The sequence below is a fragment of the Vitis riparia genome, chromosome 1, assembly GCF_004353265.1.
Source record: "Vitis riparia cultivar Riparia Gloire de Montpellier isolate 1030 chromosome 1, EGFV_Vit.rip_1.0, whole genome shotgun sequence".
NCBI classification, from domain to species: domain Eukaryota; kingdom Viridiplantae; phylum Streptophyta; class Magnoliopsida; order Vitales; family Vitaceae; genus Vitis; species Vitis riparia.
Window position 1 is genome coordinate 20,071,706 of NC_048431.1, and position 16,728 is coordinate 20,088,433.

The 16,728-nt window shown below is 31.7% G+C and overlaps 1 protein-coding gene across 2 annotated transcripts; it reads left to right on the forward strand.

Annotated features, from left to right (window-relative positions):
* The first annotated feature begins 1,045 nt into the window (after positions 1-1,045).
* Positions 1,046-10,972, forward strand: LOC117918988. 2 transcript variants are annotated; one of them, XM_034835995.1, is made up of 6 exons: positions 1,046-1,422; positions 1,663-1,792; positions 2,230-2,820; positions 3,408-3,903; positions 7,402-7,483; positions 10,532-10,972. In XM_034835995.1, the coding sequence occupies exons 1-6, from the start codon at positions 1,393-1,395 to the stop codon at positions 10,733-10,735; spliced, it is 1,533 nt and encodes a 510-aa protein (XP_034691886.1). In that variant the 5' UTR covers positions 1,046-1,392; the 3' UTR covers positions 10,736-10,972. The 2 variants fall into 2 exon arrangements, with proteins under 2 accessions (XP_034691886.1, XP_034691893.1); XM_034836002.1 differs by lacking the exon at positions 1,046-1,422 and adding an exon at positions 1,430-1,539.
* Positions 10,973-16,728: the final 5,756 nt, after the last annotated feature.

Here is a 16,728-nt window from a genome sequence, read left to right on the forward strand (position 1 = left end):
TTTTCTCTATAACAAAATAAATTAGTTTTGGACTAGAAAAATCATGGGACCAAAATTTATGTTTATTTTTCTTTCAATAATACTTATTAAATCCTATAAATTTTATAGTAAAATCATATTTGATTGATAGTGTAATGACTCACACAACTATCTACATATTATATGTTTTAAACCCAAATGACTTTTACCGTTTTAAAATGTGTCTATGTAGTTAAAAGTTGGACACTGTACATCGGATATAAAATAATTGGGCAGAACATGAGGTATTGAGTAAAACAAAAAAATAAATTATTACTATTATTTAAAAAATTTCTTCCTCAAACATCCAAACAGAGCCATGGCTAAGTTGGAAGACCTTTTCTTTAATCATGAGCAAGCTCTCTGTCTGATTAACCTTAAACAAATGCCTGTTCAAAGGTATCAACTTTGAAAAATAAGAGGGTAACATGGTTTGCTTAGGTTAGCATTTCTAGGTCACATCCAATCCATGCAGTTATTTATATATATATATATATATTTTCCTCATAAATTAAGTTTATTATTAATTTTAACCATTTGATTTTAGTCCATACTTGTACATTTAAGTTCAGAGAAACAATAATTAATATTAAAGATCTCATAACCTTTTTCAAATCATAATGATGGATGAATAGACTATGATTCATGAATCAAGGCTACGTGGAATAATTATTTGATAAAGAAAGGAACTTGATTGATAATTTATCTATAAAATCAATTGCAGTTGGACTCCACATTCATCAATTTCATTATACTTCTCGAACAAAGAAACTATAATATAGTCGTTTCTTGCCGTTGCTGCAGAATTTTACTACGATGAAAAGAAAGTAGAAGAGAATTCCAAATAACTTCATCTACCGGTCTTTTTTCTCGGCTACACACATCTTACCATATTTTTAATTATTATTAATAATACTTTAAAAATAATAATTAAAATTTGTTTTAAAAGTTTACCAAACATTTTTTTTTTTCCAGTTAGGAAACTGATTTCCACAGCAAACAACATAGGACTGTTTTTTAAGAATAGTTTCCAAAGAAATTTTCCTATTTTTGAGACAAAAGGAAAATGTGGGAATGGAATAAAGTTAGGATTTTGCAGTGAGCATAAGACATTAGCATCCAGTTGAAAAGATTTACTAGAGCTACAGCTCAGTAAGGAAGAGTGAAAGAGTGGAGTAGTAGGGTAGTATTCTCTGCCATTGCCGATCCTTGTTTTTTTGCCTGTTGAAGAGAATAGGATCCCAATTCAGTCGCTTCACTGCAAATCACTGGTTCACGCCATTCAACACTATCATCACCATCATTTTCACCATGTTTTTGTCTATATAGCTTCGTCTGATTTAAGTATTCAACCCAAAACCTCTGCATCCCATAATGGACTATGAAAGGATCCAAAAGCCTCAGGTCTGTCAACCCCATTTCACTTTCTCTTCTCCCAATGTACCCCTCATTTTCCCTTAGCTTTCATTTTTCCTTCCTATCCCCGTTTCTTTGATCTGTCATCCGTCACTTGATTTTCCGGGAAGATGCTTCACTTTTCATGGAAAATGCTTTGTTTCTCCGAGCTTTCGCTTTCGTTCGGATTTTGGGGTTTTAGGTTACAAACCCTAAGTGGTTTTTCTTGATTTCGTTTCTTTTTTGCAGGTTGGTGGAGGGTTTTCTCCGGGAAAGTTGAGGACTATGCTTTTGGGAGTGGAGAAGAAGAGGAAGGAAGAAGAAGGGCTTGATTCAAATTACTCATTGAGATCTCAGGCTTCCGAGGTCGATGATGGAGGTGTGCTTTTCTCTGCATTTTGTTTAGCCTTTGTTTTGTTTTCTTTGTTTTCCTGGAAAATAGTTTGTAGGCAATGCTTTTCAAAAGGTCCATTTGGTTGACTGAGTTTAACTGTTAAAGATATTAATTAGATTCTCATTGCCTAAACCAACCATTTGGCTCGATCATGGTTGAAGGAAGCCACCACAGCACAAATCACAGCATTCAAAATTTCATCGTAGAGTTCCTTTCTCAATTTTCTAGGAAACCAAACAGAAGGCTGGGCTCTGTTTATTTTACAAAACCTTAAGGTATTTTGGGTCAAAATGAATGGAGCCATTAAATTTTCCTTTTGAAATCTGAATCATGTTCTTGTTGCTATTCTGTTGACCTTTAGGGTTTGCAGCACTTGATTTTGGGGTTTTCCTCCTTAGTCTTGTGGTAAATATTTTGTGCAGGTGGTAGTTATTCTGACAATTGCAAAGATCTAGATGTTGTAAGTGAACTTCCTGAATGTTCCACTTCAGCGGCAGCTGACTCATTAGCACCAGAGATGATTAATGACCATCGATTGAAAGATCACCCTTCAGTTAATCCGAGAATTAGGTTTCAAGAAGACTTGCCTTTTGATTATGATAGTGGGCATGATGGTATGTGCGTATCCTCGTCAATATTTGAGTTCCAAAAGGCGGAGCGTGCCCCCCAGAGAGTGCCTGTTGGACCCTTCTCAAAACCTGCACCATCAAAATGGGATGATGCACAGAAATGGATTGCAAGCCCTACTTCAAACCGGCCAAAGGGTGGGCAAGGGGTTGGCTCACGAAAAGGTTATGGGAACCGGCAACCATCCACTAAGGTTGTTGTCGAAGTTCCAGATCAGAGATTGGTTCCTTTTGAAGAACCAGATACCAAGCGAATTGATCCGAGCCATTCCAAGAAGGAAAGTGCTGGGCAGAAGTTTGTTACTTGGGAAGTCGACTCATACCCAACTGCAGATCCATATGCCAAGCCTGTTCTCATGATTGAGAATACCGTTGAAGAGTCAGCAAGTAAGGATTTGTTGTTCATTCATAGTTTTATACAAAATTTTCTTCTGCTATTCAGTTTAGAATAAAATTATTTTGTATGCGGAGATTTGGACATCCTGGGATGACATAATGCACCTTTAATCGAGTTGCTGCTCAAGGGGCTGTTTTGTGAACCATGACTAGTGGAGTAAAGCTTCTGGCTGGAAATGTGGCTGTATTTGGAAGTACCATATTTGGCTAAACTTTGGTTTGAATTTTGCAAATTTTCCTACCAAACCATTGGGTATAGAAGAAATTTTAACTATCTTACATGTTGACATAAACTTTGGAAGGAATTGATAGGTCTTTAGTACTCATCTGCAGAAGATTAATTTTGCTTCAGTTTGATGGTGAAAAAAAAATGAAACTGGTATCACTCGGGGAACAAAAACATGGAAAGCTTATTGTTGTAATGGTACTCGTGCTTTCAGGATAAGTATCAATAATTACAAAATAAGCCTAAAGCTAAGCAGTGCAGTGTATTGTGTCTCAACCATCATATTCCGCATATCACTAAAGTGAGCTATGGTTAAAATTTAATGGTCATATGTGATGTGTATCTTTTGCAGTTAGCCTCAGTCGGCATGATCCATCCATGTCCATTCACAGTGCAACTACATTTATTCCACCTCCTTCAACTGCTAGGTCTGTGTCAATGAGAGATATGGGCACCGAAATGACTCCTATTGCCAGTCAAGAGCCTTCCAGGACTGGAACTCCTGTGAGGGCAACAACGCCGACTCGCAGTCCAACATCTTCTAGGCCTTCAACTCCAGGCAGAGGTGCACCAGCTTCATCTCCTGTTGGTCCACTTAATGACTGTCTGGATAGTAACAAGAATGAGCTATCTGAAAAGGAAATACAAATGAAAACTAGGAGAGAAATAATGGTTCTTGGTACGCAGCTTGGTAAGATGAATATTGCTGCCTGGGCTAGTAAAGAGGAGGAGGATAAGGATGCATCTACATCCCTGAAAACTGTAGCAGTGGAACAACCGACTAAAAGTGTCATTGAGACACGTGCAGCAGCTTGGGAGGAGGCGGAGAAAGCTAAGTATATGGCCAGGTTATTTCACTCTAAGCCATTGGTTGCCTTCTCTTTTCTTACAGAACTTCTATATTAATTATCAACACATATTCTCATGCATACAAGCTCTATCTATCTTACAAGATTAACTTTCAAAATCTGACAATAGACATGGAGTATCTGCTTTGGAGAATTAGAACGATTGATGGACTCAACTATGTACTTTCATATTCATGAACTTATTCTTATTTGTATAAAATTAAGCATCATAGTGCATGGAAACATTTAATTATTTTTTATGGATACAGAAATTAAACAAAAGCACCAAAGCTGTAGAACCTGTCTGCATGTGTTGTGTATTAGGGCGGCAAAAGTACCTATCAAAAAAAAAAGAAAGAAACGTATTAGGGCTGCAAAAGCGTAACTATGCTGTAAAAGAAAAATAAAAGAAAAAACTACACTGTTTGCTTGGTAGGGTTACCAAATCTTCTCATGAAATCTACGAGGGTGTGCCATCTGCCTAATGAACCACACCTACCCAAGACTGCAACAAGTGCAGAACTTCAAAGGTTCTCTTATTTCTCTCTTTATAGATGCTCCAGGCTGAACAAAAGGGGATGGTCCTCCAAATCTTTCTCCTTTTCCCTTTTCCTTGATTTTTTTTTTTTTAATTTTTTATGATAGATCGACCAAAGCAACTTACAAGCACCCTTTTCAAGGATTGAGGAAGCACCAAAAAATCTAAAATAAATATAAAACCAAAGCTAACAACTCTAAGTAATTTTGTTATTGGGAAATGGATAATAGATCAAGGGATGATGATCAACTGATTTCTCATTCATTTTAACAAATCACACCTGCTAACCATGCTCTACTCTCTTGCCCCTTTTTTTGGATAGGCCAAAGAACAATTCATAAAAAATTTATCAATTTTTTCTCATAGGCTCTATCCTTTCACCTTGAGATGATATAAAGTCAAAATTCTCTCCAAGAATGCTGCAATACAAACAAAGCCACCTCCAAAGGCATGGACAACTTTTATAAATTCTTTAGTTGTGAAGCTGACTTCCCCATATGTTATTGACAGGGTTAGAAAGATTTCACTGAAAACTCTCTTATATTGGAGCATTCCATCTCAAACTGTCTCCCTACTCTCAACTTGAATTCTTATGGGTTAATAGCTTCAGAAATCTTCAACCAATTTTTATCCCTGATCTTGACAATTTCTTGTAAAACTTGGGTTCCCAAAAGTTCCAACCTCCTGGAAACCATGATAACTAGTTATTTAAAGACTTTCTATCCCTAGCAATAGAAACCAACTTGGGGAAACTTAAATGGAATGGAAGCTCCCCACACCACATGTCATTCTAAGGTCTCGTTCTTTGGTCACTGCCTAGTGAGAAGTAAGTGAATTTTGAAAATTCATCCCACTCCATCTGATACCCTTCACAAACCTCTCTCCTGGGGGCCTCCCCTCTAATGTAGAGCACCAACCATCCATTTCAACTCTGTATTTGCTCTCAACCACCTTTCTCATAGGCTCTCCTCCTCCTTAGTGAATCTTCATAACCATTCGGAGAGTTATATAAGGTGCTCAGCTTCTTAACCCCCAATCACACCTTATCCTTGGGGGAGGCACACCATATTACAATCATATACCTTCTTTCACCCATGGTCTGTCCCAACCTGCACTTGAAGAGATAAACAACGGAAGCAATAGATCATGAATAAATAGAGGAAGACTTCTTACTCAAGGCCTTAGGAATCAGAGCTCTAATACCACATTAACTCACAAGCCTAAGTTGTTTAATATGAGCCAAGAATGTATATCAAGCTGAACTTGCCTCATGCTAGCTCCATTACCAGGTTAAGCTATCAATGTAACTGAAAAGTAAGCTATTATGTAATGGACCAACAATGTATATTTGCCTTTCATGCAATGATTTGTGGTGTCTGCAGCATCCCCTTAGAGAGTTTTCTTGGGTTTATGTACCATAGGTCCATTACATAATAGCTTTAACTTTTAGGTTAAATTGGTAGTTTAACATGTTATACCAGTGAGCTCCATATATTGATTTTAATTTAAGCAATTCTACCTCATTTGGAAAGATATGTTTCCAAGTTGCTAATCTTTGATACAACCTCTCCATTATAAGATTCCAAATCTGACCTGGTCTGGAAAGATGTTTCTAGGGGAATGCCAAAACAGGAAGTAAGCATAACTGATAATCCTGCACTTGAAAACTGCTGATGAAGAGGAGACATCTCTACAAAACCCAAAGAAGTAAGTTCAATCTTTCCAAATGAACTTTTAAACGAGGCATGCTCTTAAAACAGAGTAAACAAATCTGAGAAATTTAAGCAGACCAGTATATGTGCCAAAAAAAAAGAATCATTAGCAAAAAAAAGATGAGAAATGTTATACCTTTCCCTGCTCCTCAACCCCACTTGAAGATGTTGAAACATGCCATGTTTCGCCTGTCCTCTCAACCAGGCTATGGAGAACTTACATCACGTTAATGAACAGAAATGGAGAGAGGGGGTTCCTTGGAGGAAACCCTTGGATATATTAGAGAAGAAAACAAAGGTAAAATCCAATAGGAGTCTCATTAACAAGAAGAGAGAACATCTAGCAAGAAATATAAGCTCTTATTCAGTTTGCCCACCAATCGCCAAACCCAGTGTGGGAAAGTAGATACAAAAAGTAGTTCTGATCAACAAGGTCTTAGGCTGTTTTAACCTATCAAAAAAAAGAAAAAAAAGTTCTTTGGTTGTTTTAATGTCTAACTTCCAAAACAAGCCTAGCAAAATCACGAATCTACAGCCTTGTTTTGCTGCATTCAGAATCTGACAGCTTTCTGCAGAAGCATTTTGAGATCAATTTGCCATTTAACTTTCTAATCATTAAAGCAGGACCTTGGCAATTAACTTATGAATGCTTCTCAGCAAACTAAATATCCCAAATCCTTCAATCCTCCATCCCCGTTCTTAGTAATCAATACAAAGAAAGTAGCATTCAGAGCCTTCTAGGACCTCCCCGATTCATGAAAAGCTGCCATGATCAACACACCTTTCTGTATTCCCCAATTTTGTTGCCAAATAGCCATGATCTTCCCATCTGGACTGTGGGTATCTTCTCCAATCATATTACCAAGTGCTGCCATGACATTCTCTTTTGAGAGGTCTTGCTCTAACCAAGGGACCTGTGAAATGTATATTGTGTTTTGCATTATGCCTCAATTACATTATAGAACTTAATGAAGAAAGTAAATGGATTATTTTGGGTAACTAGTTCTCAACAAATAGCCATGATCTTCCCATCTGGACTGTGGGTATCTTCTCCAATCATATTACTAAGTGCTGCCATGACATTCTCTTTTGAGAGGTCTTGCTCTAACCAAGGGACCTGTGAAATGTATATTGTGTTTTGCATTATGCCTCAATTACATTATAGAACTTAATGAAGAAAGTAAATGGATTATTTTGGGTAACTAGTTCTCAACATGTGGCCTAAAAGGAGGATTACAAAATTTTCAGGTTTGAACGCGAAGAGCTCAAAATACAAGTATGGGAAAATCATCAGAAAGCGAAGGCAGAAGCTGAGATGAGGAAAATTGAGGTCTGTATAGTTATCTTGTTATAAAAGATTTGGTTTTCATGGCCATGCTGGATTCTGTATGACTACTTCATATCATACCAATCCTGATTAGCCAATGAAATCCATGCTTCCATGCTTCCATGCTGCTTGCTTATATTGTTTGGCTATTGATATTCTTCCTTGTCAAAACACAATGTAAACATACATGATTAAGGATAGTAATAGGGTGGGTTTTTTTTAGTACTTTCTTCACCTTGATTATATATAATATTAAATTTTAAAATTGTTTTTTCTTTTTTTTAGCATTTTCTCCTTTTAACACATAAAATAATAAAAATCTGCTTCTCAAATTAAATTAATTAAAAAATAAATGGGGCAGATATTCTCATACCTGCCCAGTTTAATTTTTTTTATTAGGACTAGGATTGGAATAAGTTTAAACGGGACAGGATCAAAATGGGGGCAAACTGTCCCAAATCTGATATGTTGCCATCCCTACACATGATGGTGTCATATTTGTTGAATCAGGAAGTTACCTAAAACTTGATATTTAGGTGTTGGAGGAAAATTTGTATGATATAGAGTTCGGCTTTGCTTTGAATGGTAACACAACCCACCATCCATAGTTGCAAGATAGTAGGATGCCAAAGTATTCCATGACGATCAGCACTATGCATCTTGATTGTGCCTGTAGATGTAGTTTGTCATGATTTTTGGTATTAGTTGTACTCAAATTACTGACATCTTCTACTTAATATTGAGGATGCATTTTGGTAAGTAGAACTGCATAAGGATATGTGAAATAAATCTAAAAATCCAAAATATAGTGGAAAATTTAAATAAAGAAAAACAGTTGAAAAAGGAAAATTAGTAAACCAAACAACTTAGTGGCACTGGAGCTGGTCTGTCAATGAAGATTGCTACCCTTGATATGGTTCAGTGGGACAGGTGGTGACAGCATTAATATTAACCTGTGTGTGATGCCTGTTACTGTACTGAAGGGCAGCTCACTTGTCTCAAGAAATTCAGTGCGCATGTTGCTGGCCCAATTAAGGTAAGGACTGAGTCTTGCTTGGAAACTCAAGCCTTCTAAACCATAGGCTTTTGTGTTATCCCACTGACAAGGGCAACAGTAGTTATGGTATTGAGGCAAACCAGCACATAAGGCAACAATTTCCCTTCCATTGGAGTGGGAACTTCCCCAAGTATGCCATAGAACCCACATGTCAAAACTTCCAGACTCTGAATTTGGTCTCTAATGTTGGTTCACCCAGTGATGTACTCATATGATAGGACTGCTTAAGCCCATGCTAAACCGGGAAAGACACCTTATGAACCTTTGCATATGACACAGCATCATGTTTTAAAGATATGTCCATTAAGTTGCTGGGCATACTTTGGAGATCATTTTTTTTTTTTTTTAACGAGGAACCTTCCATGAATTGCTGACATTTTAAGTTCTATGGGTGGATCTTGTTTTTAAACCATTTTGAGGCAACTATTTAGAAACAATAGAATGTTTGCTGTCCATGTTTCAAGTTATTGTTTCTTAATAATTTGATCAGAAGAAATTCTGAATTGAAGAAAATTTAAATGTAATGGTCTTCTCTGGAGCTATGTAGGATGGACGGTTCTAGAGAGTCGTGCAATGTGTCCATGTTGTACATGCCAACATGACACTTGACCCATCTAGTCATGACATGCTCTGCATGTGTTAATATATTTTAAACTTTGATTATTTATTTATTTATTTTTTGATCTTGCAAGTGGAGAAAATGTAGTGGACCTATTTACACACTAGTAATTTGTTTTTTTTTTAATTGGCATAAAATTTAGTTCTAAAGAAGAAATATTAGAGCAGAGGTGGGATGATGGTACTCCTATGCTATTATACTATTCAATTATTTCTACTATATTTTTTAAGCTTCATCTTCCAAGTCATGCAATTATTACTAAAACAATTTGGACAATAATCTGTCATGTGTGCCTGTACTGCATATCTTTTTTGGAATTCATTTAATCTGGCCCTGGTGTGGTCTTAGTACCAATGGGGTGTGTGTGACCTGCATTCACTGAATGGACCATCCAAAATTCACTGGATAAGGTTTTATAATGGGGTCTACATCTTTTAAAAACCCACAAAGTTAAATGGGCTTTAAAACAAGTAACTTATCTGGTTTTTTCGTATTTACTGTATATCCAAAAATTGAATGAGTCTGCTTTCTGAAACCTTGGGACATGATCTTTCAGAATTCTTAGGTCCTTAATAAGGCCCGTGGATTTTGTATGTAACACTTTTGTAGGAGCCCATGGGATGAAGAAAATTAAATCACACATAACATTGTCTAAATATAGCATGTGCTCTGTGTTTGTATCTATGTATTAGCCCATAGAATGTGAAATGATATTGAAACTTTCTTTGAAATTTCAGAAAATGTTTGCTTTCTATTTGATTTCCGGCATAGTTGTGATTGCAGGATCCTTTTCTGGAGGCAGTTCGATACGATTCCTGTGTAGTCCTATCTTTATTGAATCCTCTTTTTTGTGATCCCACTCCCATTGGGCAATGGGCTACATCCCCTTGATGTTGTCTTTGGTCAGGATAATTGGGGAAAGAATTATAGCCTGTAAACACTCTCTAGTACCCTGTTACTTGTCATGACATGGTGCAACATGGACACGATGCATGGTACATGTCTCATGAACAGCTGTGCTAAAGACAAACCCACCACTATGTTGAGGTAGAAATGGGGTGAACATAACAGTTCGAAGTTGATTGATGGTTTATCCCCCTGCTTTTTCGACAGCATATTGTCCTTCTTTCCTGGTTAAGTCTTAGACTGATTATACACCTTTCTGCTTGTCCATAACCCTACCCAAAGAACTTCCCTTTGATTTAAGGCAAAAATGCAATACTCGCGTAAACATCTTGTATTGTAAACACTCATGGAAAATCCTACTTTACATATCAATAAATAAATAAGAGGAATTTTGTTTGTCAGTGACGTTTAGCTTCCAATTAGGTCACTGAAATTCAATCTATCGCAGACTAATACTTGTACCTTTCAGGTGGAGGTGGAAAGGATAAGGGGAAGGGCCCATGACAGGCTGATGAACAAGCTGGCAGCTGCGAGGCACAAGGCTGAGGAGAAGCGAGCAGCAGCAGAAGCCAAGAGAAGTCGACAAGCAGCAAAAACTGAGCAGCAAGCAGAGTATATACGAAAAACTGGGCGCATCCCTTCCTCGTTTTCCTGCTGGAATTGGTGCTCCTAAAATCTGAAACACTAGTTGGGGAGGCCGGTTCGGTTCTTGTTTTGCACTGTGACTGATTCCTTAGACATTGTGCTGTGATGTAGCATATATAGCATGTATGAATTTAAGGATGTTGATATGTCTTTGCCATTGTGGCCGTCTCATTTTGCAGAAGCCTCGTGGGCTGTTTTCTCATGACAACAATTGTATTCTGCTGTTAAGAGCTGGAATGAAGCTTCTTTTTTGTCTTTTCACCCACCCTTCTTTCTATCTTTGGTTCTTAAGTTCAAATTATTCAACAAAACTGGAAGAAAAAAAAAAATGAAATTCATTTTGTAGGTTTTCCCTAATCTCACTCACGGTTTAAGGGAGGCATAGGATTAGAGTGCCTAGAACATCAAGAAAGGACTCCCTGGGGAACTGTTTTAGAAAAGTGTTTTCAAATTTGCAAAATACATTCAGTAATGATTTTTAATAGTAAACAGTTTTTTAAAATGAGTTTAAAAACAGAGTACTTTTTGAGAATATATTTTGAAATATGAAAATCATAAATAAATATGCAAACATCTTTTTAAAATAAAATAAAAAATCAAAATTGGTAGGTTTCATATTTTGAAAGCCTTTGAAAATTTTCATTTTAAGATCAACAATTAAAAATTAATTCTACTTAATTCGAATTAGTGTTCCAATCAGAGTGCAAACAGAGTAATTCTTTTTATGATTTTATAAAAGTTTTGTATTTTTGAAAATAGTTCTAAAAAATAGTTTTTGAGAACAGTTTTTGAAAGTTGTTTTGTGATATTTTGTAAAACAAAAATTTGTTTGGGAATCTGAGATGCTTTTAATCTATTTTTTAATATTTTAAAAATATTTTTTATGTTTAGAGCTTTATTTTTAATCATTATACATGTTTGAATAATTATTCTTTAAAATCACTCTTAAAAAACAAGTGAAAACAATATTTATAAATATACTACTAAAGTTATTTTTTTAAAAATAGAATGATTTATGAAAACAAATTTGAGATATTTTTAGATGTTTTTTAAAAATATTTTGATAAATAATTGAAAAAAAAGAAGAGAATATATCACAAGATTATACCGCATGAGAAAACATTTGTTTAAATTTGAGTTTTTAAATGGAATTTTGTTCTTAAAATAATAAATAATTATCTTTTAAAAATTATTTTATTAATTAATTTTTAATAATATTTTTTAAAACATTATCCAATGGTAGATTATTTGATTTGCTATGCCACACAAAATTATTATAAAAATAAAATGTAATTTTTAAAAAATTGGAATATTTTCTAATTCTCCTTGGTAAGAAACAAAATTTGAGGTAGATAAATTTTTTTAGATTGGAATTGTTATAGAATATAAAGTGGAATGAAAAGAAAACGAGAAAGAAAAAATAAAATGTGGGAAGAAAACTGATTGAATTTCATTACACATTATTATGGATGATCATCAACAAATTCCCACAATGCTACAAATTCTCATATTTTATAACATGAATTATTTTTTGACATCTCTCGTCAGAATGACGTCTTCACTCTGTCGTAATAATATTTCTAACCAATTTTTTATTTTATAACTTTTATATAGTAATTAGATTGAAAGAAAACATCAATTTGTAGATAAAATTAGAGATATTTTAGAAACTATTATATCAAAATAATAAAAAAATAAAACATACCCTTGCAAATATCATCATTTTTTTTTTTAATATTGTTAAGTATATTAGAACTCTGAAGTCAAATTAAATCAATCCTAGGTTAATACTTAAGAAATAGGTGAATTAGGTGTATCGGTGCTTGTTATGAAATTATAAGTAATTTTGGTTTCTTAATTTGCAATAAAAGGTTAGAATATAAAAATAAAATAAGATTAAGTAGGTATTTCGTCAATCATCTTAATAACTTAATTTAAGTCATTAAGTAAATTAAGTATATTTAGTAAAATAATTTAATGGTATGACTTAAAGTAAAAACAACTTTAAGTAATAAGTAAAAATAATTAACTTATTCTTAAGTCATTATCTTCATCTTACATTTTTATCCTCATTTGCCCTATTTACTACTATCATTTCCTTTGCTACTTTATGATCTTTATTGTTACTTGATCTTATTTGTCATAATTATAATTTAGGGTTATTTGATTAAAAAGACCATTTAAAACCCAATTTTGAAAATCTAACTTTCCATATATTTTTTACCACATTTTGACAAAAATGTTCTCATTCTTTTCTTATAAAAACAATCATTTCTTATCTACATGTAAATATTTGAAATAATTAAGGGCATTTATGTCAAAATGGGTTACTTTTCAAGCAAAATAATGGAAGAGATTAAGTTTACAAATATGAGGATTATTTCATCCCTTTTAACAAATTAATTATATAATTTATAAGGATAAATATATTAATTTGATGATTTAAAATAAGTTTTAAATTAATTTTATCAAATAATCTTAATATTTAAAATAAGAATTAAATAATAAGTTTTAAGTTAATAATTTAAGTATAATTTAACTTAAAAGCAAATTAATTCATTAAGTAATAAGTATGAAGTTTTACCAAACACACCTTAAACATATACTAATTATAGTTTAGAATTTAGTACGTTGATGGAATCATGCACTTAATAAATTTTTTCAAAACATTTTAATGTGATTAAATAGTAATTTCAAAAAGTTGATAAACTTATAATCAAAGTAGGAGAACTTTAAATAAGAGTTAAAAAGGTGAAATTAGTTGTGAAACATAATTTCAATTTAAACTAAATAATTATGATTGAGGATTAGTAGTAATAATTGAAATAATTAAGATGTGTGAGAATTTGGTGTTTGGAACTTTAATTATTCCAAGTGTAATGTTCCCCATGACACCTTGAGGTGAGAAAAGGGGCAAATAAGTGCCTTCATTATTATTATCATTATTATTGTTATTATTATTATTATTTTATATTAATTTGGGGGTGATGGAATTGTATAATCAATATCTAATTTATATATATTACTAAAATAAATATAATTTTTGAATAAGGGATTCTAACTTTTGTATAAAACTTTTTTATTTTTAAAAACAAAAAATAAGGAGAGTATCCAATCAAACTTGTAGGAGTATGATTGGAAATAAAATACGAATGAGGGGGTGTTTGGTACATGAGAATAGGGAATGGAAATAAATATTTTGTTTTCATTCCTACTTTTTTGTGAATGAAAATGAATTTGATGCTTCCATTTTTAGTGTTTGGATGAACGTAGAAATTTAAGATTAGAATGATTATTTGTTTCTATTCTAATGTTTGGTAATAATAGGAATGTGTATTAAAAAGAAATAAATTGATAATTTTACCTTTACACATAGTTTAAAAATAAATAAATTTTGAGGGTTTTTTTTTGTTATTAAATAATAGAACTAAAATAAATAGTCTTATTATGGGATGAAGAAGCATCAAATTTGATGAATGAAATCTAAGGGTAGAATAGTAATTTTAAATTATTTTATATTTTTAAATGAATCACATGAATTGAAATCTCACTTATAAGTGAGACTTGATTTGTATCATAATAATTTTTTATTCCATTTATATCTTTATAAAATTTATCGAAACATAGGAATGAGAAAGAGAATGAATGAAATTTCTGTTCCCACTCCTCTTTTCTACATACCAAACAACTATTGAATGGAAATAGAATACGAAAGAATGTGTTGGATGAATCATAATGAGTTCTATGTCACAGTTGAAGTGATAATTGATTCCTATAGCAATAATTTATTCTTTTCAAAATAATTTCAATCCAAATACATTACTAAATTAGAATAAAATTGATTTTTCATTTGCATTTTCTATTTTAACCTTCCAAACATGTCATTGAAATATTAACTAAACTTGTTTCCTTTATTTTTTTTTTTTCTAAATGGTATTTTCCCAAAAATAGACTTTTTGAAAAGATAAATTAACTTAATTAGGTCTTGCAATTTTGTTATATTTAGTATTAATTCAAAAGCCACATGCCACAGTAATGTTGATATTTGAAAGTTACATGTAACATAAATAACCTAACTCAAAAATCAAAATAAAATGTTGAGAAAAACTGTCATTTTATTTGTATATGAGTGTTTGATAAAACTTAATATTTATCACTTAATGACTTAATTTTAAGTTAAGTTATATTTAAGTCGTTAATTTAAAACTTATTGTTTAATTTTTATGTTAAGCATTGAGGTTATTTGATAAAATCAACTTAAAACATATTTTAAATTATAAAATTAACATATTTATCTTCATAAATTATAATTAAGGCAAAAGAAGTTGAGTAACAGTAGAGGACGTAGAGTAACAAAAAAGATTGTAAAGGTTACTAGGATAAATAAGAATAATAAGGTAAAATGAAGATATAAACTTAAGAATAAGTTAATTATTTTTACTTATTACTTAAAGTTGTTATTGACTTTAAGTCATACCATCAAGCTATTTTACCAAATGTTCTTCATTTACTTAATAACTTAAATTAAGTTATTAAGTCACTTTAAGTTATTAAGTTAGTTTATTAAATACCCACTTCCAGTGGGCATAAATTTTTTTAAATCAATCTAAATCCTTATTTTTGAAATTTTTTTATAAATGAAAATCACTTTTAAAAAATTTAAACAGGATTATCAAACAAATTTCTTACATTCCTAATATGATTTATCCATGTTATTAATTAAAAAAATTTAAATATACAGTTTTCAAATATAAATTTAACCCCATGATGATATTAACTATTCATATTAAGTCACCCACAAATATAATGTAAATCCTTTTTTATTTTTTGCTTGAAAAAACAAATTTTGAATACTAAATTTATAAATAAAGTTAATTGTATTATTAAGTATGTATTTAAATTTATTTATTTCTTTTTTTTTTTTTATAAAAAAATATAAAATCATAGTATCTTAGTATAAAATATGATAAGCCTTACGATGTGTTTGATAAGTGGGAATGAAGAGTGAGAATATACATTTTATTTCTTTTTGTCCTCATTCTCATGTTTAGGTAAATTTTATGAAAGTAAGAATGAAATAAAAATATTTAAAAAAAAATCAAATCTCACTTGTAAGTGAAATTTCAATTCATTTTATATAGGTGATATTCTGATCAATTCATCACATAAGAAAATATAAAATAATTTAAAATTACTATTTTACCCTTGTATTTTATACATCAAACCCAGATTCCTCTTCATCCCATAATAATACTATTTTTTTAGTCTTATTATTTAGTAACAAAAAAACTCTCAAATTTTATTTTATTTAAATAAAAATAAAAAATATATTTTAAACTATGTAAGGGTATTATTGTCAATTTATTTCTTTTTCATTTTCATTCCTATTATTACCAATCATTAGAATGAAAACAAATAATCATTCTAATACTAAATTCCTAGGTTTATCCAAACATTAGAAATGAAATCACCAAATTTATTTTTATTCACAAAAAAAAAAAAAGAATAGAAACAAAATATTCATTTCGATCCCTTATTCCTATGTAACCAAACACCCCCTATAAACTTACATAAAAAAAATAATGATTTTTAAAATTAATTTTTTTTTTAAAATGAGGCATTAAAAATATTTTATTACATTAAAATTTGAAATTTCCAAACATGCTTTTTAAGGATACAAGAGAAATTGAGTTTTGGGCAAAAATGATTTGTTTAAACCAAAAATTCCACAAAGTAATTTTTTTTTCAAAATAATTCCCAAACTTTTAGGTAAGGTTTTAAATTTAAGCCTAAAACAACCGTAGTTACTAATGTTTTATGATGAAAAAAAAAAAAAATTCTAAGTCCATGTGTACTTTTGGGTGGCAGATGCATTATTTTGGTATGAGGTTTAATATGTGATTTTTTTTTTCAAATACATTATTTTTGCTCAAAAAACTAAGAGAAAGTATTAATTTTTATATAAAATATTTTACAATTTATTTTTAAAAATAAAAATTTGAATTTTATGATAAAAAGACA